Raw genomic sequence first — 24,092 nt, 5'->3', positions numbered from 1 at the left:
CGGTGGTTTGATATACGTGAGTGGCTTGCGAGGTCAGCACATGTAGGCCAGACCACGCGTGGCCTGCATATTTCCGTCCCTCTGGATGTTAGTGAGTCAGATGGGTTTTGACAACAATCGACAAGCATTTCACGGTCATCGATACATTTTTGAATGCAGATTTGGTTTTGAGAAGTGTTCAATTTCCATCACCCGCATCCCCAGCGCATTTCCTTGAGTCTCTGGTTTAAGAGTCCAGTGAGAAAAGCAGTAACCAGCACCTCCCCTTATTTCGTTGCTATAAGTTGTCTCACCAAGGAAATTAATACGGCACGGTAGCATTGTGGATAGCACAATTGCGTCACAGCTCCAGGGTCCCTGGTTCGATTCCGGCTTGGGTCACTGTCTGTGCGGAATCTGCACATCCTCCCCTTGTGTGCATGGGTTTTCTCCAGGTGCTCCGGTTTCCTCCCACAGTCCAACGATGTGCAGGTTAGATGGATTGGCCATGATAAATTGCCCTTAGTGTCCAAAATTGCCCTTAGTGTTGGGTGGGGTTATGGGGATAGGGTGGAGGCGTTGACCTTGGGCAGGGTGCTCTTTCCGAGAGCCAGTGCAGAATCGATGGGCCGAATAGCCTCCTTCTGCACGTAAATCCTATGATACTCGATTGGTGGAATTATTTTCAATGATGAACTGATCCCCAAAGACTTCTTACTTGGTTATCATAAAGGTTTTATACAAAATACCTTCATTCCTATCTTGAAACAGATCTTTTGAAAAAGATTGCCTTTCGGTGTGGAGACAAAGTACGCATTCTTCAAATGCTGAATTTTTATCCAGCTTATCGAAATTGTAAACGGTAAATTTTATAAATGTATGCGCACAAGCATATGTTGTTATGATAAGAAACAGATTACTACAATGCATAATCCTTGACCTTAGATATGGCCAGGACAATGACCTAACAGTATAACACATGTTTCTTGCATTTGGGGAAGTACGAAGGTAGCTACTGTTTGGGCAATAAATTAAATAAAACATTTCCCCTCCTTACAAACATGCAAACATGCAGACATAAGAACATATGAACTAGGAGCAGGAGTAGGCCATCTGGCCCCTGGAGCCTGCTCCGCCATTCAATGAGATCATGGCTGATGTTTTGTGGACTGAGCTCCACTTTCCAGCCCGAACACCACAACCCTTAATCCCTTTATTCTTCGAAAAACTATCTATCTTTATCTTAAAAACATTTAACGAAGGAGCCTCAACTGCTTCACTGGGCAAATAATTCCATTGTTTCACAACCCTTTGTGTGCAGAAGTTCCTCCTAAACTCGGTCCTGAATCTACTTCCCCTTATTTTGAGGCTATGCCCCCTAGTTCTGCTTTCAGCCGCCAGTGGAAACAACCTGCCCGCTCCTATCCTATCTATTCCCTTCATAATTGTATATGATTCTATAAGACTCCCCCCCCCCCCCCCCCCCCCACCTCAACCTAAATTCCAAGGAGTACAGCCCCAGTCTACGGAGCCTCTCCTCGTAATCCAACCCCTTCAGCTCTGGGATTAACCTAGTGAATCACCTCTGCACACCCTCCAGCGCCAGTACGTCCTTTCTCAGGTAAGGAGACCAAAACTGAACACAATACTCCAGGTGTGGCCTCACTAACACCTTATACAATTGCAGCATATCCTCCCTAGTCTTAAATTCCACCCCTCTAGCAATGAAGGACGAAATTCCATTTGCCTTCTTCTGTTGCACCTGTAAACCAACTTTTTGCGACTCATGCACTAGCACATCCAGGTCTATCTGCACAGCAGCATGTTTTAATATTTTATCATTTTAAAAATAATCCCTTTATTGTTATTCCTACCAAAATGGATAACCTCACATTTGTCAACATTGTATTCCATCTGCCAGACCCTAGCCCATTCACTTAACCTATCCAAACCCCTCTCCCATCTCATCCTCCAAAGGACCAATATTTACCTTAGCCACTCTTTTTTGTTTTATATATTTGTAGAGACTTTTACTATCTATTTTTATATTCTGAGCAAGTTTACTCTCATAATCTATCTTAGTCTTTATTATAGCTTTTTTAGTAACTTTCTGTTGCCCCCTAAAGATTTCCCAGTCCTCTAGTCTCCCACTAATCTATGCCACTTTGTATGCTTTTTCCTTCAATTTGATACTCTCCCTTATTTCCTTAGGTATCCACGGTCGATTTTCCCTCTTTCTACCGTCCTTCCTTTTTGTTGGTATAAACCTTTGCTGAGCACTGTGAAAAATCGCTTGGAAGGTTCTCCACTGTTCCTCAACTGTTTCACCATAAAGTCTTTGCTTCCAGTCTACCTTAGCTAGCTCTTCTCTCATCCCATTGTAATCTCCTTTGTTTAAGCACAAAACACTAGTGTTTGATTTTACCTTCTCACCCTCCATCTGTATTTTATGTTCCACCATATTGTAATCGCTCCTTCCGAGGGGATCTCTAACTGTGTGATCATTAATCAATCCTGTCTCATTTCACAGGACCAGATCTAGGACCGCTTGTTTCTTTGTAGGTTCCATTACATACTGTTCTAGGAAACTATCATGGATACATTCTATAAACTCCACCTCAAGGCTGCCTTGACCGACCTGGTTAAACCAATCGACATGTCGATTAAAATCCCCTATGATAACTGCTGTACCATTCCTACATGCATCAGTTATTTATTTGTTTATTGCCTGCCCCACCATAATGTTTTCAGATAAAGATAGATAGTTTTTTGAAGAATAAAGGGATTAAGGGTTATGGTGTTCGGGCCGGAAAGTGGAGCTGAGTCCACAAAAGATCAGCCATGATCTCATTGAATGGTGGAGCAGGCTCGAGGGGCCAGATGGCCTACTCCTGCTCCTAGTTCTTATGTTCTTATGTTACTATTTCGTGGCCTATAGACTACTCCTACCAGTGACTTTTTCACCTTACTATTCCTGATTTCCACCCAAATGGATTCAACCTTATCCTCCATAGCCCCGATGTCGTCCCTTACTATTGCTCGGATGTCATCCTTAAATAACAGAGCAACACCATCTCCCTTACCATCCACTCTGTCCTTCCGAATAGTTTGATACCCTCGGATATTTAACACCCATTCGTGACCATCCTTTAACCATGTTTCAGTAATGGCCATAAATCATAGTCATTCACGATGATTTGCGTCACTTACTACGAGCATTCAGGTAAAGTACACTTATGTTGGCTTTTATACCTCTGTTTTGAATCTTCCCGCCTCGATCAGTAACCTCTCCTAAGTTACATTTCCTCTTACCTTTTCTCCTAATTTTCCTTGTCGTTGAACCCATATCTTCATGTAACAACCTGCCACGTCGCTTACCATTTATGTTTTTACTTCCCGTTTTATTCCTGTTAGTTTTACTGGGCCTGTTCACTGAGCTCCCCTCAGTCACCGTACCTTGTACTGTCGCCCTTTTTTATTTTTGACTATGGCTTCTCTGCCTTACACATTCCCCCTTCCTGCCTTCTTTTACTGTCCCTGTTTTACTACCTTCCGACTTCCTGCATTGGTTCCGATCCCCCTGCCACATTAATTTAAACCCTTTAAACAGAAATTTAAATATTTAATTGGGAGATTTCACATCAGCGATTTATACAGAATATTTCAAGGAGATAAAGAAATGTCAATATTGGGCCTTAAGCAGCAACTGCAGGCCAGCAGCACGGTTCAATTCCCATACCAGGCTCCCCGAACAGGCGCCGGAATGTGGCGACTAGGGGCTTTTCACAGTAACTCCATTTGAAGCCTACTTGTCATAATAAGCGGTTTTCATTTCATTCATTTCATTCCTGTTCAACTTCCATTCAACTTTAAGAGTTAGTGAAGATGTTGAAGACAGAGAGAGAAGCTGCTGCTCGGAGAACTATTAAACAGTTGGGTGTCAGGATATTTCTAATTAACGCGGTTGCACGTAATTTTGGCGTGAGCACTTGAACTAATGCCCTCTCAGAAAGCAAGTGGCTGTTTAGCAGCAAATACGGCATTGGGCTCGGCGTGAAGGGCGACTTTAAATTATGCACACACTTGATTTTCAAATGCTCACTTTTTTTGGCATTTTAAGAGGACTGAAGCTCAGATGCACAGGGGGATCTTGCGACGGTTGTCCACAGATCCCTGAAGATGGCAGGTCGTATTAATAGCGCAGTTAAGAAGGCACATGGACACAAGCCTAATCAGTCGTGGGTTCGATTATAAAAGTAGGGGAAATATGTTTGAGCTGTACACAACTTTAGATAGGCTACAACGGGTGTACTGTGTGCAGTTCTGGCCGACTCACTCTGGGAAGGATGTGATTGCACTATAGGGGGTGTACAGATGATTCACCTGGATGTTACGTGGGATGAAATATTTGAGTAATGAAGAGAGACTGAATCGGCTCGTATTGTTTTCTTTGGAGCAGAGAAGAGTGATGGCGGATCTTATTCAGGTATATAAGATTATGAGGGTTACAGACCGGGTGGATAGGCAGCAGTTGTCTCCTTTAGTTGAAGGCTCCAAAATGAGGGGGGCATACTTTTAAGGGAAGGGGCAGGATGTTTAGAGGGGACTTGAGGATTTTGTTTTCACCCAGATGGAGGTGGAAGTCTGGAATGCACTTCCGGGGAGGTTAGTAGGAACAGGCAAGCTGCGGACCGTTAAAAAGTACGTGGATGAGTACTTGAAATGCCACAACATTCAATGACTCTATGGCTCTATATTAAATGCGGTTTACATGAAGCCAAGAGGAGCAATCAGAACTGCTGCAGGAGTGAGGTACAGGGGAGCAAGTAGGTTAAATGTGGCTTCCTTCGCCCCTCTGGATAAAATAGGTATCTGGTCATCTGGACATTCTCCATTGGATACCCATTACCAACTCCAAGGAGCTGTGAATTATCTTTTCCAGTCCCTGAACGATCCTATGAAATGCCATTGTGTGTAATCACACTTTCAGAGGAAATGGTTGCAAGGAGCCCCAAACGGTTTCTTCATCAACGTTGCAACAGTCAGCACTTTAGAGACTTTCAAGAAGGTTGATTTGTTTAGCATTGCTCCCATTTCAAGCCGCTGTTTGCACTCTGACTGAACAATCAAGCATGTGTTTAATTAATCTGATTTTTAATTGTAGTGAAATTGTCATCCATGATGACCAATCATTTACGTCCTATTTTAATTCTATAATTGGTTTAATTTCAGTGCAAGAATGGTTTTTTTCAATGGTGAATGGAGGGAAGATAGATAAATACGCAGTGAGTTTAATGTTTTTGAGACATTCATTTGGGACGGCACGGTGGCAAAGTGGTTAGCAATGCTGCCTCACAGCTCTCGGCACCCGGATTCAATTCGGGCCTCGAGTGACTGTGTGGTGATTGCATTTTCTCCCCGTGTCTGCGTGGGTTTCCTCTGGGTGTTCCAGTCTCCTCCCTCGGCCCAAATATGTGCAGGTTCGATGTATTGGCCGTGTTAAGTTTCCCCTTAGTATGCAAAAGGTTAGGTCGGGTTACTCGGCTACAGGGATAGGGTGGAGGAGTGAGTTTTAATAGGGTGCTCTTTCCCAGTCTCGATGGGCCGAATGGCTTCCTTCTGTATTGTATATTCTATGTACTATAGCACTGTACGCAGTACAAAATCCCACGAAACTCGCTTAATACCATACGCCTCTTACGCTGCCTTTCACATTTTCTGTTTATGTTGAACCTTCTACCTTCCAAATGAATATAGACATCCACCACACTGACTGGGGGAACAGCCTTCTTTACGAACAAGCAAAAATAGTCTTTTACGCCCAGACTTTTTGTAAAATTGGTACACCAACATTCCCTCGACTTTTACTTCTTTATATTTCGTCGAAATATTTTCATCATAGATATTTAGCTCACAGTCTTTCTGGAAACTCCATTTTTTTAAATGAAGTCTATCATTTCTTTGAGTGCACGGAGGTCCAATGTAAAACCCAATGATTTACTCATGTAGCTTTCCATATCACGATCAATGGTCATCAGTGGGTGTCTGTTTCAGGCTTCTGTTTCCATGTACACAGATATTTATTTTTAACTATTTCCTTCCCGACGGAGACAATTTTCTCCACACCAGTGTCTCTCACATTATGTTTTCCACCTACAATACTTAGCATGAAGCCATATTTTGCTTGTACTGAGCTACCTTGTGTGGAGAAAAATTGATTGCTCGCAGCGTTTTTAAGTTAATGCTAAGATAAATGGTTTCTCTAATAAAACTATAACTTTCTAGAACGTGCTGAAAAACGATTCACTCAAACAATGCATGGGGGCATGTTTCTTTTATATTTAGTTCGTCCGCTCAACCTCAGCAAGTTGCTCAAGCCACTAAATAATCATTGCTCACTTAAGATCAGTAGAGCGTATATGGGTATTGAAACTGGCTCGTAAACAAGTTATTCCAATGAATGCAACGTCCTGCCTTCCCATAATATCTCCCACATTAATTATTATGATTCATTGGCTTTGATAAAAAACAATTTATGGATTGTCATTGGTCCCTGGACCGGGGGGGGGGCGGTTCAAAGTTTCACGCAGAATAGCTCTGAGTGCCAACACGAGCTGTGCTTTTTAAAGAAACACAACATTTTGAAATATTATTTCAGTATATGTCAAACTCTGATTCATCCTTTATATTTACACATTCCCCCATTATTTTCTGGTTTACATTCCCAAGATATATTCAATTAGGCTCCTCTCACCTCATGAATTGTGCCCTTCCTGGTCGAGATTGATGCCTCTTCGTGTTTTGCTGCAACACATGTGCCAGTCTTGAGATCAACCATGGATGCAGCCGAACCATGTAACTTTAGAAACTTCAAATCATTCATAGCTGGATCATAGTGAAGCTGCCGTGGAAGTGTCGCGTTTTCATACGCCTGCGTATAATTGGATGGTATTTGAAGATTTACACTGGCCTTTTGAATTCCATGGGTCGATCTCGTCCGAGAAAAGTATGACGTATTCCAACAATAAAAGTCACTGTTGATATAATGTCTGCCTTGGCAAACCTTAATACCGAGAAATAAAATAGCCACAAGTAAAACAAATGAAGTTGTGCCAAATAAAATCATTAGGAAAAATTTCAAATCCCATTTCCACGGTCCACTGAGACCTAACGCTGCAATATTGGACGCATTTTCTGTTGTATCATCCTGCACTGATACATTGATAGTGATCGTCGAGAAAAGCGATGGGGTTCCGTTGTCCCTCACCAAAATGATGATTTTTGGCCTGACTGGATCTTTACGTGTAAAGTGGCGAATCGTCCACACTTCTCCTGTTCCTGGAGCCACAGTAAACAGACTTTCATCAGAGGGCTGATAGAGTTGGTAAACAAGTTGAGCATTCAGACCAGAATCGGCATCAGTAGCTATCACTTTTGAAACCAAGTAACCTGGTTCGGCCGATCTCGGTATTTTGTCCTCTGCTGCGGATCCTTTGATAGGCGAAGGTGAGACGACCACAGGGGCATTGTCATTCTGGTCCACGATGATCACATTGACCGTTACATTACTGCTGAGGGGTGGTGACCCAGAATCCTGCACTCTCACATGCACTTCAAAGCTTGTCAGTTGTTCAAAATCAAAAGATTGGTGAGCAGATATCACACCACTGACTGCGTTTATTGAGACGAAAGTGGATGCAGATAAACCGTTTATCAAGCTATTCATAAGAGAATAAGAAAGTTCGGCATTTTGATTGGAATCTGGATCAAGGGCTGACACAGATCCGATTGAAGCACCAATAACATTATTTTCTGTTACATACATGGCAAAGGAAGGCTGCGTAAAACTTGGCGCATTGTCATTTATATCTGTGACCAGAACTCGGATGGTTTTCGTGGTGGACAGGGGAGGGTTACCTGCATCAGTGCACATAATGGTAATGTTGTACTGTGGTACAGTTTCACGATCTATATCACCTTGAGTGACTAACGTATAGTAATTTTTAAAAGAAGTGGTAAGTTTAAATGGGATATCTCTGGGTATGCTGCAATGAACATCTGCTGTGTTTTCAGAATCTCTGTCTGTAATTCTTAGAACAGCGACTGCAGTGTCCGGGGAAGCGTTTTCTGAGATCGTGCTTAAAGTGGATGTTATGACTATTTCAGGGGCATTGTCATTAATATCAGTAACAATGATCAAAATCTTACAGTAGACTGCCAATGGATATGGAGCTCTATCCTTAGCTTGTACGGAAATCTGGTAACTCTGTGTTTCCTCAAAATTCAGATTACCAGTTAGCCTTATTTCTCCGGTTGCTGCCTGCAAGCTAAATATCTCACGCACTTTGTCAGGAGTGTGATCGCTGAAAGTATAGATTACCTCACCGTTGATACCATCGTCCTTGTCCACCGCAGTTACTTTCACAATCAATGTATCTCTGGGTGTATTTTCTGCAGTGGTAACTTGGTAGATGTTTTGTTGGCAAACTGGGACATTGTCGTTTGCATCAACCACAATAATTTTAATTTGGATAGTTCCGAATCTCTCCGGGTTCCCTCCATCAAACGCTGTCAGTGTTAGTCGGTGAGTTGGTTCTTGTTCTCGGTCTAACTGCCGTTGGAGCACCAGTTCTGGGATGCCAGATTCCTCACCCTCTGACTGCGATTTCAATCTGAAATACACGTTTGAACTCAGTTGATAGGAGCGAACACTGTTGGTTCCAGCATCCGGATCAAGAGCACTCTGGAGTGGAAAGGATGTTCCAAGCGGCGTCAATTCGGATATTTCTAGGTCAACCTCGCTTCTCCGAAAAACGGGCGCATTATCGTTTTTGTCGAGAATGTCTACTTCAATACGGTATACCTCAAGCGGATTTTCAACCATAGCCTCTAACATTAATACGCAACTGAGGCCTTGTTCACAAAGCTGCTCTCTGTCTATTTTTTCTTTTATAAGCAAATTTCCAGTTTCCAAATTCACGATTAAATATTGTTTATTGTTTTCAGATTCAATCCGTAGCCTGCGTTTAACTAGCTGTTTAAGATCTAACCCGAGGTCCTTAGAAATATTTCCAACAAAAGCACCAAGCTCTAATTCTTCAGGAATTGAGTAGCGAATATTCCCGTAGACCGATTCAGCAACAAACATGAGAATGACTGTAAGAACCGACCGTAGTGGCACTCTGCTATTTAGCAAGAAGGCCATTCCCGATCAACGTACTGCAAATATAACTGCCTGCTTCTCAGATGAATCAAATGCTCCTTACTGAAACGATTAAAACGTAATTGTTCATTACCTTGAATTCCAAAATCCAAGAAAACTATTTTTCACCAGTCCCCCAGTGTTCTTTGTCAAAATCGCAAAGATTATTGGTACAAATTCCGTTATATTTCTCTGACCTTTTTCTTCGATGTGAATCAAGAGCCCGGAGAGATGAATGTTCCTCCTCTCATCGATACTGCGCAGTGTCTGTTGCAGGGGGCGTTGTGCTGGATCCACTGACAGATTTCCTCACCCCATTGGCAGACAGCGACACAAAAGAGATTGGACCACTAATAATACCGCTTAATCTTAAAGCAATAGTGCCTCTACAGAATGCTGGAAGAATTGTTTTGTATATTTAAGGTTGTACAACTTCAATTGATATTCCTGGGCACTATTTAGTGTACGTTTCATATGATGTTAACGTTAATATTTAAGATAAATTCGTGGGTCTATACCCCAATCCTTGACTGAAGTTGTTAATCACTACTTATATATGTGAACAACAACTAACCTAATGAATGAAATCGCCTCTTTGCATTGCTCTGCCCCTTGCTTGAATTCTTTATTTATCAACTGTTAGCAGTATTTAGCATAACGTTATTATGAATCTAATCACGCCTTATTGCAAATGTAATATTCTCAGCTTTGACAGACATTTTTGTCTGTTTTAAATCATGTATCCTAGCCTTAAAGCGACACGCACAGGGAAAAAAACTTTTTTTTGCCATGTCTTTTTGCCATGCATTAATCACTCTTGCGCCACGGGGACTACCGAGTTTCAGGAAAACACACCATCACTTTCACTGGCCAACTAGGGATGGAAAATAAATGTCGTCTTTCTTGTAGGATATGCGATGATTGTGGGCTGCACTGTAATCTCATTCTAACAATGCATCGTTCAGAATGACTTCTGAGTTTTGCTCATTTCTGACACTGTCGATACAACCAATGTATTTTCAAATTCATTCCACATCGGGAAACTGCTCTCTGGATCATATTGAGGGGTATGACTTCCTCAGCCAAGCCATCAAAATGTGTTTATTGGTCTCTGAATTATTTTGAAAAGAGAAATATCTGGTGGAGCTTGCATTTCTAAAAGAATATTATATCAAGCGCATAGACAACAGACAGAGTATCTTTTTGGATGCCTCTATCTCGTTGTATGTATTTACTCTGCACAAAACGTCATAGCTCTCGTTCAACTATAGCTCTGTTTGCAATTTCAGAGGAAAACTTAATGGATCGTCGATTTGTTAATGCAGGAGTGTAGCTGCACCTTTCCCTCAAGTCTGCACATTAGTAAACGTTTCAATTTGGATCAGGTAGAATATAAAGCAAGAAAACGTGAACATGTTCACTTTAGCAAGACAATTGCAAAAACAGTGATCAGTTTGAAAGGAGAGAGGCTACATTGTTCTTCCATAAAGAGAGAAGCTTTAAACTGGTGTGACGGGGGTGGGAACGGGAACAGCAGGCCAGTAAGTGTAGAGACTGGGGGGGGGGGGGGGGGGGAAGGAAGACTGAGATCGACACAGCGCAGAATAAGAGCAGGTAGAGGGAAGGTGCAGGGCTCAGCGGGGCTATAGGTCTGGAGTGGAACCATAACAATTTAGTGAAATCCTTAATGAGTACTTTGTATCGGTATTCACCAGAGAGAAGGACATGACGGATGTTGAGGTCAGGGATAGGTGTGTGAACGATTTTGAGACCGTCAGTATATCAAAGGAGGAAATGCTGAGTATCCGAAATTACACTAACATGGACAGGTCCCCGGCACCGGATGGGGTCCATCTGCGGGGGGCAAGGGGAGAAATAACTGGGGCCTTAGAAGATATCTTCACATCCTGTTTGACCACAGGCGAGGTTCCAGAGGACTGGAGAATGGCCAGTGTTGTTCCCTTGTTTAAGAAAGGAAGCAGGGTTAATCCAGCAAATTATAGGCTGGTGAGCCTGGCGTCAGTGGTGGGAACGCTTTTGGAAAATACATGGAGGGACAGGATATCTGCACATTTGGAGAAAAATGGACCAGTTAGTGACAGGCAGCATAGTTTTGTGCGAGGAAGATCGTGTCTCACCAAATTGATTGAGCTTTACGAAGAGGTGACAAAGGAAATTGATGAGGGAAGAGTTGTCGATGTAGTTTATATGGACTTTAGTTAGGTATTTGACAAGTTCCCACATGGCAGACTGGTACAAAACTATAAACAGCATGGGATTCGTGGTGTGTTGGCTAGATGGAGACAGAACTGGCTTGGTTATAGAAGACAGAGAGTAGCAGTGGAAAGATGTTTTCAGAATTGAGGCATGTAGCTACTACTGTTCCGCAGGGATCAGTGCTGGGGCATTTGTTGTTCGTAGTATATATAAATGATCTGGAGGAAAATGTGGGTGGTCTGATTAGTAAGTTTGTGGATGATACAACAGGATACAACGGGACATAGATAGCTTGGAGAATTGTGCACATATATTGCAGATGGAGTTTAATCCGGACAATTGCGATGTGATGCATTTTGAAGGATAAGAAGATTAGCAGTGTTGCTGGTAGTGCCGATGATTATCACAGGATACAACAGGACATAGATAGCTTGGAGACTTGTGCACGGATATTACAGATGGAGTTTAATCCCGACAATTGCGAGGTGATGCATTTTGAAGGATCAAATCTAGGTATGAGTTATACTGTAAATGGCAGAACCCTTAGGAACATTAACAATCGGAGGGATCTGGACGTGCAGGTCAACAGTTCCCTAAACGTACCAGCACAGGTGGCCAAGGTGACTAAGAAGGCATATGGCATGCTTGCCTTCATCAGCCGGGACATTGAATACAGGAGTTGGGAAATCATGTTGCAGCTGTATAAAACGTTGGTTAGGCCCCATTTGGAGTATTGTGTGCAGTTCTGGTCACCACATTATCAGAAGGACCTGGAAGCTTTGGAGAGAGTGCAAAGAAGGTTCAGCAGGATGTTGCCTGGCCTCGAGGGTGTTAGCTATGAGGAGACGTTGAATAAATTAGGGTTCTTTGCAGTGGAAAGCCGGGTATCTACAAAATTATGAGAGGCATAGACAGGGTGGATAGTCACAGGATTTTTCCAAGGGTGGATGCGTCAATTACAAAGGGGAACAGGTTCAAGGTGAGAGGAGGAAAATTTAATGGGGATGGGCGGGATACGTTTTTCACACAGAGAGTGGTGGGTGCCTGGAACGCGCTGCCAGGGATGTGGTGAAAGCGCACAATAGCAACATTTAAGAGGAATCTGGATGGGGACACGCAAAGGGAGGAAATAGAGAGATACGGACCGAGTAAGGGCAGAAGGTTTTGTTTTTAGTTAGGGTGTTGTGAGCGGCAAAGGCTTCGAGGGGGCCTGTTCCTGTGCTGTACTTTTCTTTGTCCTTTGTTCTGTTAGGATTCCAGGTGTCATGCAAGTTGAAAGTTATCATTTATTGCAAGGGGAATCGAGTGTAGAAATAGGGAATTTATCCTCCAACCCTTTTTCTGCCTATAGCGTTGGTACCAATGTGTACCATGATATCTGTCTTCTTACCCTCTCCCTTCAGTATGCCCTGCAGTCGTTCAGTAATATCCTTGACCCCGGCAGCAGGGAGGCAACGTACCACCCTAGACTCTCTTTTGCGGTCACTGAAACGCCTGTCCGTTCCCCTTACAATCAAATCCCCTACCACTAGAGCCTTGCCGTTCATCCTCCTCGCATTTTGTGCAGCAGAACCCCCCCCCCCCCCCCCCCCGCCGCCCCAACCTACGTGATGCCATGAAGTTGACTGCCACTGTTTTCCCTACACAGTCATCTCTCAAATCGGCATATAATTTAGAAAGGGGAATAGCTACATGGGTCTCCTGCACTATCTCCTCCCACTGCCTAGTGGTCACCCATGCCTTTTCTGCCTGTTTAATCCTCACCTGCAGTGTGACCACCTTACTGCCACGACTTGCTCAGGATCGCGGATGCTCCACAGTGAATCCACTCTCAGTCCCAGCTCGGAAATGTGGTGTCTGCAGTTGGACACACTTCATGCACACGTGGTCACAAGGGACAGCTGAAGCTTCCATGATTCGCCGCATAGCACAAGCGGAGCATATCACGGGTTCAAGCTCCCCTGCCATGACTACCCTTGCACCCTTATTTGCTCCCTTTTTATATACTATGTAAGAATATTATTTGCTTACCTCCCTTACGATAGCTTTAGTTTAATTACTCTACCTTGTTTCCTGATATTATTTTATTGTAATATTTGTGCTGTTTCTCAGTTGGGAAAGTGGCGTCGACACCACAATCAGATCAGACATGGTCTTTTGGGTTGTGGGGGAGGTTTGAGGGAGCAAATAGCATACGCCTTTTAATATTTTATATGTACGGGCTACTGAATCTCTGGGAGTTAAATCTGGAAGAGTGTTGCATTTTTTGCAGAAATAAGGAGAAGTTTTATCAACAAGTGAAGGAAATATATGATTCAATTTCCTACAAAGCACATAATCAGAATTTTTGGGAACATGTATTCATTTGGAAATACATAACAGAATTACTTTTCAGACGTTCATTGATCACTTCATTTGTTTTATTCCCTCCAAACTTTTAACATTCTCTTGCTACGTTTCTCTTAATACTAACATTTCCATCAGAGGTGTGCAAAGTACAGGGTGAAGCAGCCCCGCTCTCCCCCACAGCACATTGATCAGAATTGATATTAATCTCAGGTGGTTCCGGGGCTATTTGAATTTAAGAGCATGAAATTATGTTTGGCTCCATCTAAAATTGGATATGTTCAATACCAAAATCTTTCAGTCTGGCTTTTGCTTTCACGCACATCCATATAACTCAATGGTATTTAGCTACTCACACTAGACTTTTCAGTTCGCCATAGCGTGCTGCCAGAGCAGCAGTAGATTCTGATTGAATTTACACTTTCATGGAAAGAAATAGTCAGCACTAAAAATGAATAAATTTGACAAAGGAGATTATTCCAAAATATATTATTCAATTGAATCGTACATCAAATGTCGATGGCCCCGCATTTCCCAATAGGTTGGCATTAGCTACAGTTGCAAAAGCATGATTCTGTATGATAAGCCAATAATGATTGTATACGAAAGCGATGTTTTCCATCATCCCCACCACGATTGGAGTTTCTGTTTCAGTGAATCCTTGACCCCCAAAGCGCAGCATTGTCAAGATCTTTCCAACCTCTCAAGCCAAAGTAAACAATCTGTCATCTCTGGATTCAGACGTTGGTAAGAAAGATGGACATTCTGTCCAGTATCAGTGTCCTTGGAGATCCAATTGAAGATCCTCGTGCATAATTCAGAAAAAGCAAGCATGCAAGCTTAGCAGATAACAGCGAAGTCAAGTGAAATGGTGGCCGTTATTTCACACGGAATTAAGTATAAAATGCGCAAGCCTTAGTAAATTTATAAAAGACGCTGTTTAGGCACGCTGGAATACTGTGAATAGCTTTGGTCCCTTTATCTGAGATAACATACACGGGGATTTGAGGCAGACCAGAGAACGTTCATTGGGTTGATCCCAGGTCTGGAGCGATTTTCTCATGAGGACAGGTTGAGTAGTTTGAACTTGTTGTTGGAGTTTAGAAGAAAGAGGCGACCTTGTTAAGACATACAGGATTCTCAGGGAGATGGACAGGCTATTTGCTTAGAGGTTGTTTCCACTTGTGGCAGCGTCTGGGACTTGAGGGGATAATCTCAGAGTAAGGGGTCGTCGATTTAAGATACAGATGAAGAGGAATTTCTTCTCTCAGAGGGCAGTGTGTCTTTGGGTTGATTTACCGTCGAGGATTGTGGAGGTTGGGCCCTTAATTATGTCCAGTGCTGGGATAGGTTTGTAATCAGTAAGGGGACCTTGTTATGGAGATACAGCATGAAAATGGAGGTGAGGAATATCATATCAGACCAGTCTTGATCTCGCTGAATGGCGGAGCAGGCTCGAAGGGCAGAATAACCACTTCTGCTATGGTGATGTGGCAACGAGCATTTTCCAGTTCTTCTGTAGCGCAGCCTGTAACTCCAATGCCAGCTATTGAAGTTTCGGAAGGAGAATACTCTGCTCTGCAATCCAACTCGATCGCGACTTTTTCATTATTTCTGGAGCGTTATCATTAACATCAGTAACTTGTAGAAGAACTTAACAGTAGACGGGTATTGCATGGAAAAATCCCTGATTAGCTTGTACCGAAATCCGATCATTTTCGACCTCTTCAAAGTCCATAATGCCCAATACTCTGATTAATCCATTTGTTTTGACCAAGCTAAATAGATTATGCACTTATCCGGAGTATGATCTCTGAAAGAATATATTATGTCACCGTTGAAACCTTCGTCCAAATCCACGGTGCTTACTCTCGCAATCACGGAATATTTTCGGTAGTGCTAATTAGATAAAGGGAACATTGTAGTACACATTAAGCAAAATAATTATAATCTGGGTAGTCCCGACTTTTCTCGTCCCTTCCCTCAGAAGCCATCATTAGTAACTCGTGAATGGGCTGCTGCTCACCATCTAGGCTCTTTGAGTCAGGAATTCTGGGATACCAATTTGTTCCCTACCTCTTGTATTTTCAATATTAAATTCTTGCTTTGTCTCAGTTTGTAGACTCGCACATTTTTCGTTCCAACATCTAGATCTTACGCGTTCTGTCATGAAAACACCACCCTCCGGGCCATGCTGTTCCTGAGATTTCGCGTGTGTTGTAATTCAGTTGCTGAAAAAAGGCTTGTTGTCACTTATCTCAAATACAACATGAGCTACCCTTAGTGAATCTTGAATCACAGCTGTCAACATGACAATACATGTGGGTCTTTGTTCGCAAGGGTTTCTCCTGTCTGTATTTCCAAGTCATGAAGATTAGAACGGTTCGACTGTGTGACGCTGTTCGGATGCATCTTATTCCCTTCTCCTTCCAGGTGGTCTAATTCGCACATTTGAAGGTGTTATTGAAGGACGTTTGGTGAGTTGCTCTGGCATATCTTGTATCGAATATGTACTTCGGCGTCCGTATGTCCATGCCGGAGGACGTGAAGGTACGCCTTGGTGAAAGTGGTGCTGATCAAGTGGGTTACTTTGTCCTGGATTGTGTCGATCTTCAAGAAACGTGTAGGAGCTTCATTCATCGAGCCAAGTGGAGAGTATTCCATCAGTCTACTTACTTGCGGCTGGTGGATGCAGGACACCTTTAGGGAACGCAAAGGTGTTTTACTCACCATAGAATTTTCAGCCTCTGACTTTCTCTTTTCACTACAGTTTTTCTATGGCTCGACCAGTTAAGTTTGTGATCAATTGCAAATCATAGATGTTGATGCGGGAAATTCAACGCTTGCAGTACCATTCAATATGACTGGATGGCAACTACAAAGACAAGAGGGAGGAGCTGGCCAGAGTTGATTGCGAGCGGAGCCTAGTAGTGAGGACAGTGGGACAGCAATGGCAGGGTTTTTTGGGGGTTATTGGAAAGCATAACATAAATTTATCCCAAAGAGGGGGAAACATACTAGGGGGAGGACAGCATCCGTGGCTGACGAGGGAAGTTAAGGACAATATAAAACAAAAGGAAAAGCAGAAAAGGTGGCGAGGATTAGTGAGAAGCCAGAGGAATGGGAAGCCTTTAAAAGCGAGAAGATGACAAGTAAGAAAAACAACAAGGGGTAGAAGATGAAATATGAGTGTAGGCTAGGTAGTGATATGAAAGAAAAAGCAAGAGATTTTCTCAATACAACAAAAGTAGGACAGAGTAAAGGATAGACAGCGGACTACTGGAACATGAGGCTGGAGAAGTCGTAATAGGAAACAAAGAAATGGCAGAGGAACTGGACAGTTACTTTGCATCAGTCTTCGCGGTCGAAGCCACCAGTGGGATGCCAGAATTTCAGGAGAATCAGGGGGCAGAGGTGAAAGTAGTGGTCATCACTAAAGAGAAGTTTCTTGGGAAACTGAAAGGTCTGACTGTGGATAAATCACCTGAACCGGATGAACTACACCCCAGGGTTCTAAGGGAGATAGCAGAGGAGATTCTGGAGGCAGTAGTGGCGATCTTTCAGTAATCACTCGAGGCAGGGACGGTCGCAGAGGACTGAAAAATGGCTAAGATAACACCCCTGTTTTAGAAGGGAGGGAAGCAGAAGCTGGGAAACTATGGGCCAGTCAGTCTGACTTCGGTGACTGGTAAGATTTTAGCGTCCTTTATTAAAGATGAAATTTCAGAGTACTGGAAGTGCATGATAAAATGGGACTGAGTCAGTATGGCTTCGTCAAGCGGAGGTCGTGCCTGCACAATCTGTTAAAATCCTTTGAGGAGATGACAAGGAAGTCAGACAAAGGAGAACCAGTGATCTATTCAAATTTCAGAAGGCCTTTGGCAAGGAACCATATAGGAGACTGTTAAATAAGTTAAGAGCCCATGTGTTAAGGATAAGATCCTGGCATCGATAGAGAATTGGCTGACTGGCAGAAGACAGAGAGTGAGGATAAAGGGGTCGTTTTCATGTTGGAAGCTGGTGATGAGTTATGTTGGGACCACAACTTTTCACAATATATATTAATGGTCTGGAAGAAGGGATTGATTGCACTGCTGCTACGTTTGCAGACGATGCAAAAATATGCAGAGGGACAGTTGGTATTGAGGAAGCAGGGGGCTGAAGAACGACTTCGACAGGTTAGGACAGTGGACAAAGAAGTGGCAGATGGAGGACAATGTGAAAAAGTGTGATGTTGTGCATTTTGGTAGGAGGAATGGAGGGATAGACTATTTTCTAAATGGGAAAAGGCTTAGGAAATCAGAAGTACAAACGCACTTAGCAGTGCCAGTTCAAGATTCTCTAAAGGTTAACATGCAGTTTCAGTCGGCAGTTAAGAAGGCAAATGCAATGTTATCATTCATGTCGAGAGGGCGAGAATACAAGAGTGGAGATGTACTTCTGAGGCTGTATAAGGCTCTTGTCAGACACCATTTGGAATATTGTGAGCAGTTGTGGATCCAATATCTAAGGAAAGATGCATTGGTCTTGGAAATGCTCCAGAGGAGATCACAAGAATGATTCCCTGAACTAAGTACTTGTCATGTGAGGAGCGGTTGATGACCCTGATTCGGTACTCCTTGGAGTTGAGAAGGATGAGGGGGTATCTTATTGAAACTTACAGGATACTGAGAGGCCCAGATAGAGTGGACATGGGGAGGATGTTTCCACTCGTAGGAAAAACTGGAACAAGAGGCCAGAGCCTCAGACTGAAGCACGATTCTTTAAAACAGAGACGAGAAGGACTTTCTTCAGCCAAAAGGTGGTGAATTTGTGGAACTGTTTGCCGCAGAAGGCTGTGGACGCCAAATCACTGAGTGTCTTTAAGAGAGAGATAGATATTTTCGTGATTAATAGGGGGATTAGGGGTAATGAGCAGCATGCAAGACAATGGAGATGAGAAACAAATCAGCCATGATTAAATGGCGGAGCAAACCCGAAAGGGTGAATGGCCTAATTCTGCTCCTATGTCTTACGATGGTGAGATTATTAGTTTCTCTCCACTGCGCTAATTTCTTTGTACTTGTGTGCGAGAATGTTACTTGCCAGTTATCAGTTCAAGTCTGAATGTTGTCCTGCCTTCACAGAATAGTTTCGTGGACTGCTTTATTATGTGAGCAGCTGTGAATGCCAGTGCACATTGAGCAATCATCGGCGAACGTCCCTATTTCTGAACTCACCTTGGAGGGAATGTCGTTGATGACGCAGCTAAAAGAATGTACCTGGGACATTGTCCTTTCGTGTCACCCTCCGATTTCCCATCTTTTGTCCACATTTGGATCAAAGATGAAATTATTTCAGGAGCCAAGTGATCCTTATGAAACCCAATTTGAACATCATTGCGTAGATTATTGCTATGTATTAGTCACTAGAGTGCATTGTCAAGGATGTCTTCAGTCATTTGATTGATGATCGCGAGGAGGCTGGTGAGATTATAAATGACCAAACGGTGGTGCTTTTGTGGACAGGGCATACCTGTGGAAGTTCGCATATTGTCGGCTGTTGTAGCCAGTGCTGCTGTCATTTGAAAAGCACAGCTGGGGCGTTGACATTCGATGTAGAATGGATGTTTCCTCCTATGCGAGAATCTGGAACTTGATCTCCATGTTTCCAAATAAATGGTCGCTTATTTAGGTCAGGGATGAGGGCAAAGATTCTCTCACAGAGCTCAGAAGGGGTGTGAAATTCAGGTGAAAATCATATCAGCTATGATCTTATAGAGTGATGGCGCAAGAGGGAGGGATTCAAATTCCTGGGACATTGGAACGGGCTCTGGGGAGGGGGGACCAGTACAAACCGGACGGTCTGCACCTAGGCAAGACGAAAACCAATGTCCTAGGGAGAGTGTTTGCTAGTGCTGTTGGGGAAGGTTTAAGCTAGTGTGACAGGAGGGTGGGAACTGATGCAGGAAGTCGGAGGGAAGTATAGTGCGGACAGAAACAGAAGGCTGTAAGGGGAAAAGTGAAAGGCAGAGAAACTAAAGACAAATATCAAAAAGGGACTCAGTCCAGACTACACAGACTGTGGCGAAGTCAACGAATGGGTCCAGTAAGGCTAAGAGAAATAAAACACAGGGAGAGTGTATAAAACGTGGCTGGACAGATGGTTTGAGAAAGCAAGGCAGAGAGCAAGGAAAGTCTAGGTTAAATTGCTTATTTCAATGCAAGTGGCCTGAGGGGCAAGGCAGATGAACCGAGGGCATGGATGGGTACATGGAACTGGGATATTATAGCCATTACTGAAACATGGTTAAGGGAGGAGCAGGACTGGCAGATCAATGTTCCAGGGTAAAGATGCTTTCGGAAAGGTAGAATACGAGGTAAGAGGAGGAGGAGTTGCGTTTTTGATTCGGGATAATATCACAGCAGGACTGAGAGTGGATATATGCGAGGGTTCGTCCACTGAGTCTATATGGGTAGAACTGAAAAATAAACAGGGAGAGATCACTTGATTGGATTGCACTATAAGCCTCCAAATAGTCAGCGGGAAATTGAGCAGCAAATATGTAAGGAGATTACGGATAGCTGCAAGAAATAATAGTTGGGGACTTTAACTTTTTCAAGATTGACTGGGCCAGCCATAGTATTAGGGGCTTGGATGGGCAGACATTTGTTGAGTGTATTCAGGAGGAATTTCTCATTCAGTATTTGGATGGTCTGACCATAGAGGGGGCAAAACCTGACCTCCTCTTGCTAAGTAACGAAGGACAGGTGACAGAAGTGTTAGGGAGAGGTCACTTTGGGACCAGTGACCATGGTTCCATTAGTTTTGAGATAGCTATGGAGAACGATGGCAAAAAGTTAAAATTTTAAATTGGGGCAAGGCCAATTGTGATGGTATTAGACAGGAACTTTCAAAAATTGATTGGACAAGTCTGTTGGCAGGCAAAGGGAGACTTTCAAAAGTGTGAGGCTTTCAAAAGTGTGTTAACCAGGGTTTAGGATAAGAACATTCATTTTAGAGTGAAGGACAAAGCTGGTAGAAGTTTGGGAACCCTGGATGAGTCAGGATATTGAGACCCTGGCCAAAACGATGCAGTAGGCATAAGGCATGCATGGACAGCGGGGAACAAGTGGATCCTTTGAAGAGTATAGAGGTTGTTGGAGTATAGTTAAGAGAGAAATTATGAGGACATAATTGGGACATGGTAGGCTTCTCCGTCCCAACGTACCAATTTTCTGGTGTGGCTGGATTCTCCGTCTCGCCAGGCGGCCAATGGCGTTTCCCATTGTGGGTAGCCCCACGCCATCGGGAAGTCCCTGGGAGTGGGTGCACTGCCGGTGCAATGGAGGATCCCAACAGCGGAGAATCCAGCCCACGTTTGCTTTGGCAGATAAGGCAAAGGAGAATCCAAAGAGCTTCTACAAATGCATAAAGAGCAAGAGAGTAATGAGGGATAAACGAGGGCCTTTTAAGGATCTACAAATTGCGGAACCACAAGAGATGGGTGAGATCCTAAATTAATATTTTTCCTCGGTATTTACTGTTGAGAAAGGTATGGATTTGTAGGAACTTGGGGAAATCAATCGTGACGTCTTGGGGAGTGTACATATTACAGAGAAGGAGGTGCTGGAAGTCTTATAGTGTATGGCTTAATCGGGAGAATCACTTCCTACTGAAGACCAGAGGCGTTGAAGTCAGGCGACCCTGACCTATACATGAAATCCATGTACGTCCGGCAAAAAGTCATCAGGGATGCCAAGAGACAATATCAGACCAAGCTAGATTCAGAGACGAAGGACAGGGACTCTCGTAGGTTGTGGCAAGGCTTAAAAAACATAATGTGCTACAAAGCAAAACCAAGCAGAATCTCCGTCAGCAGTGCACCCCTCCCTGATGAACTCAATACATTCTCTGCTCGGTTCCAGCAGGACAACATCAAACCACTGTCAACTGCCCCAGCATCTCCGGACACACCCATACCCACCGTCACAGCTTTCAAATGCAGATCGGCCTTCTTGAAAGTGAACCCTCGTAAGTCGACGGGTCCTAATGGGATCCCTGGTCATCCACTCAGATACGGTGAGGACCAGCTGGCAGACATATTCGCGGACATCTTAATTTCTCCCTACACTGTTCCAAGGTCCAAAAGAACCAGGCAATATGCCTCAATGACTATCATCCGGTGGCCTTTACATCGATCATAATGAAGTACTTCGAGAGGTTGGTCATGAGACACATCACTCTATACTCCCAGAATGCCTAGATCAACTGCAATTCGCATACTGCCACAACCGGTCCTCATCTCCTTGGCCCTACACTAATCCCTGGAGCATATCGACAATATGGCTCCGACATCAACTCCTATTTATTGTCAACAGCTCCGCCTTCAACACCATAATCCCAGCCAAGCTCATATCAAAGCTCCAAATCCTAGGACTTGGCTCCTCCCTCTGCAACTGGATCCTCGACTTTATGACCCAGAGACCACAACCAATAGGAATAATCAACAGCACCTCCTCCACAATAGTCCTCAATACCAGGGTCATGCAAGACTGCGTACTTAGCCCCCTACTATACTCCCTGTACACACACGACTGCATGGCAAAATATGGCTCCAACTCCATCTACAAGTTTGCTGTTGAGACGACCGCAGAAGGTCAGATCTCGAACAACGATGAGTCAGAATACGTGAGTGAGATAGAGAACTTAGTGGAGTGGTCTAACGACAACAATCTCTCCCTCAATGTCAGCAAAACTAAAGAGCTGGTCATTGACTTCAGGAAGCAAAGTATTGTACACACCCCTGTCGGCATCAATGGCGCCGTGGTGGAGATGGAAAAGCCTGGGAACCACAGACTTGTGAGCCTAACGTCTGTGGTGGTTAAGTTGTTCGAAAGTATTCTGAGAGACTGGATCTGCAGACATTTAGAGAGGCAAGGGATGATTAGGGACAGTCTTTGACAAGGTACCACATGGTAGGTTGTTTCATAAGGTAAGATGTCACGGGATCCAGGGTGAGGTCGCCAATTTGATACAAAATTGGCTTGATGACATAAGGCAAAGGTTGGTTGCAGAGGGTTGTTTTTCACACTGGAGGCCTGTGGCCAGCGGTGTGCCTCAGGGATCAGTGCTGAATCCACTGCGATTTGTTGTTTATATTAATGACTTGCATGATAATTTAGGGAGCATGGTTAGTAACATAGCAGATGGCACCACGATTTGTGGCATAGTGTACAATGAAGAAGGTTATCTAGGATTGGAACTGGATTTCGATCAATTGGGCCAGTGGGCCGATGAATAGCAGATGGAATTTAATTTAGATAAATGTGAGGTGATGCATTTTAGTAGATCGAATCTGGGCAGAACCTACTCAGTTAATGGTAGGCTGTTGGGACGAGTTATAGAACAAAGCGATCTAGGAGATCCTTGTTCTTCTCAGTAACGACACTAATACTAAAGAAGCTAATATCATCATTCCCAAGGTTCTCCGATTGAGTTTCATAATTCTCCAGGATTAGTTACAGCAACGAATTCTCAGTTTCACAGCAAACTTCATCAAGGAAGTTCTTCCGAAAACGATCAGAAATGATTCTCCTCAACACAATCAACAACCTATTCAACATTTTGGAAGTGAAACTATTCATCTTGCCCCAACTCGATAGATCATGCAGCTCTCAGCAATTTCCCGGCAAGAGGAAGCGTATGGGAGTGATACTAGTGTTATGGCCAGATTAACAAGCGTAAATTAATCCTCTCTTTGTCCAATTAATGAGTTCGTTCGAACAGAGTTTGAAGTAGAAAAGCAGATGATATTGTAAATCTAATATACATTTAACTGTGTCGACCTTAGCACAAGTAATAAGGAAGCACAGCTTCCATAAGTTAACAATTAGAGTTAGGAATATTGCTATACCGTACTTAGGTAATACTGTAGAGATTATTAACAAAAGGATTACATACGTACAGACGAAATAGAAGAGGAAATAGGCCGTTCGGCCGCTAGAGCCTGTTCCGCCATTCAATAAGATCATTGCAGATATGTTTCACCTTTGAATTCCACAATCCATTCTACTCCCCGTAATGTTTGATTTCCTTGCCGATCAAACCTTTGTCTACCTATATCCTATATTGGCCCTACTTCTACCCTTTTCAGGCAGAGATCCCCATCGCATGACACGCTGAGAGAAAATAATGTTAATTATTTGACTCTTTTAAGGGCGACCACTAACTTTAATAGAGTGTCCCTAGTTTCAAAATTACCCTGACGAGGCAATATCCTTTCCACATGCTCCTTGAAGCACTATTCAGGATCGCATATGCTTCAGTCACGTGATCCCTCACTCTTCTGAACTCCAGTTGAAACAAG

General features: G+C 43.4%; 1 protein-coding gene across 4 annotated transcripts in view; it reads right to left on the bottom strand.

Annotated features, from left to right (window-relative positions):
- Window positions 1-24,092, bottom strand: part of LOC140427200 (protocadherin alpha-C2-like) — a 224,294-nt gene that overhangs the window by 59,206 nt on the left and 140,996 nt on the right. Inside the window, exon 1 of one of the 4 annotated variants that reach the window (XM_072512794.1) lies at window positions 6,734-9,368. The exons of the other annotated variants lie outside the window; for them this stretch is intronic. Within the exon in view, the coding sequence (XP_072368895.1) occupies window positions 6,734-9,184 (2,451 nt within the window). The 5' untranslated portion in view covers window positions 9,185-9,368. Of the gene's footprint in view, window positions 1-6,733; window positions 9,369-24,092 lie in introns of those variants that run through there. 4 annotated transcript variants of the gene reach the window in all.

The sequence above is a fragment of the Scyliorhinus torazame genome, chromosome 7, assembly GCF_047496885.1.
Source record: "Scyliorhinus torazame isolate Kashiwa2021f chromosome 7, sScyTor2.1, whole genome shotgun sequence".
Classification (NCBI taxonomy): domain Eukaryota; kingdom Metazoa; phylum Chordata; class Chondrichthyes; order Carcharhiniformes; family Scyliorhinidae; genus Scyliorhinus; species Scyliorhinus torazame.
The sequence above is the reverse complement of the archived record's forward strand: the minus strand, read 5'-3'. Positions and strand labels throughout refer to the sequence as shown.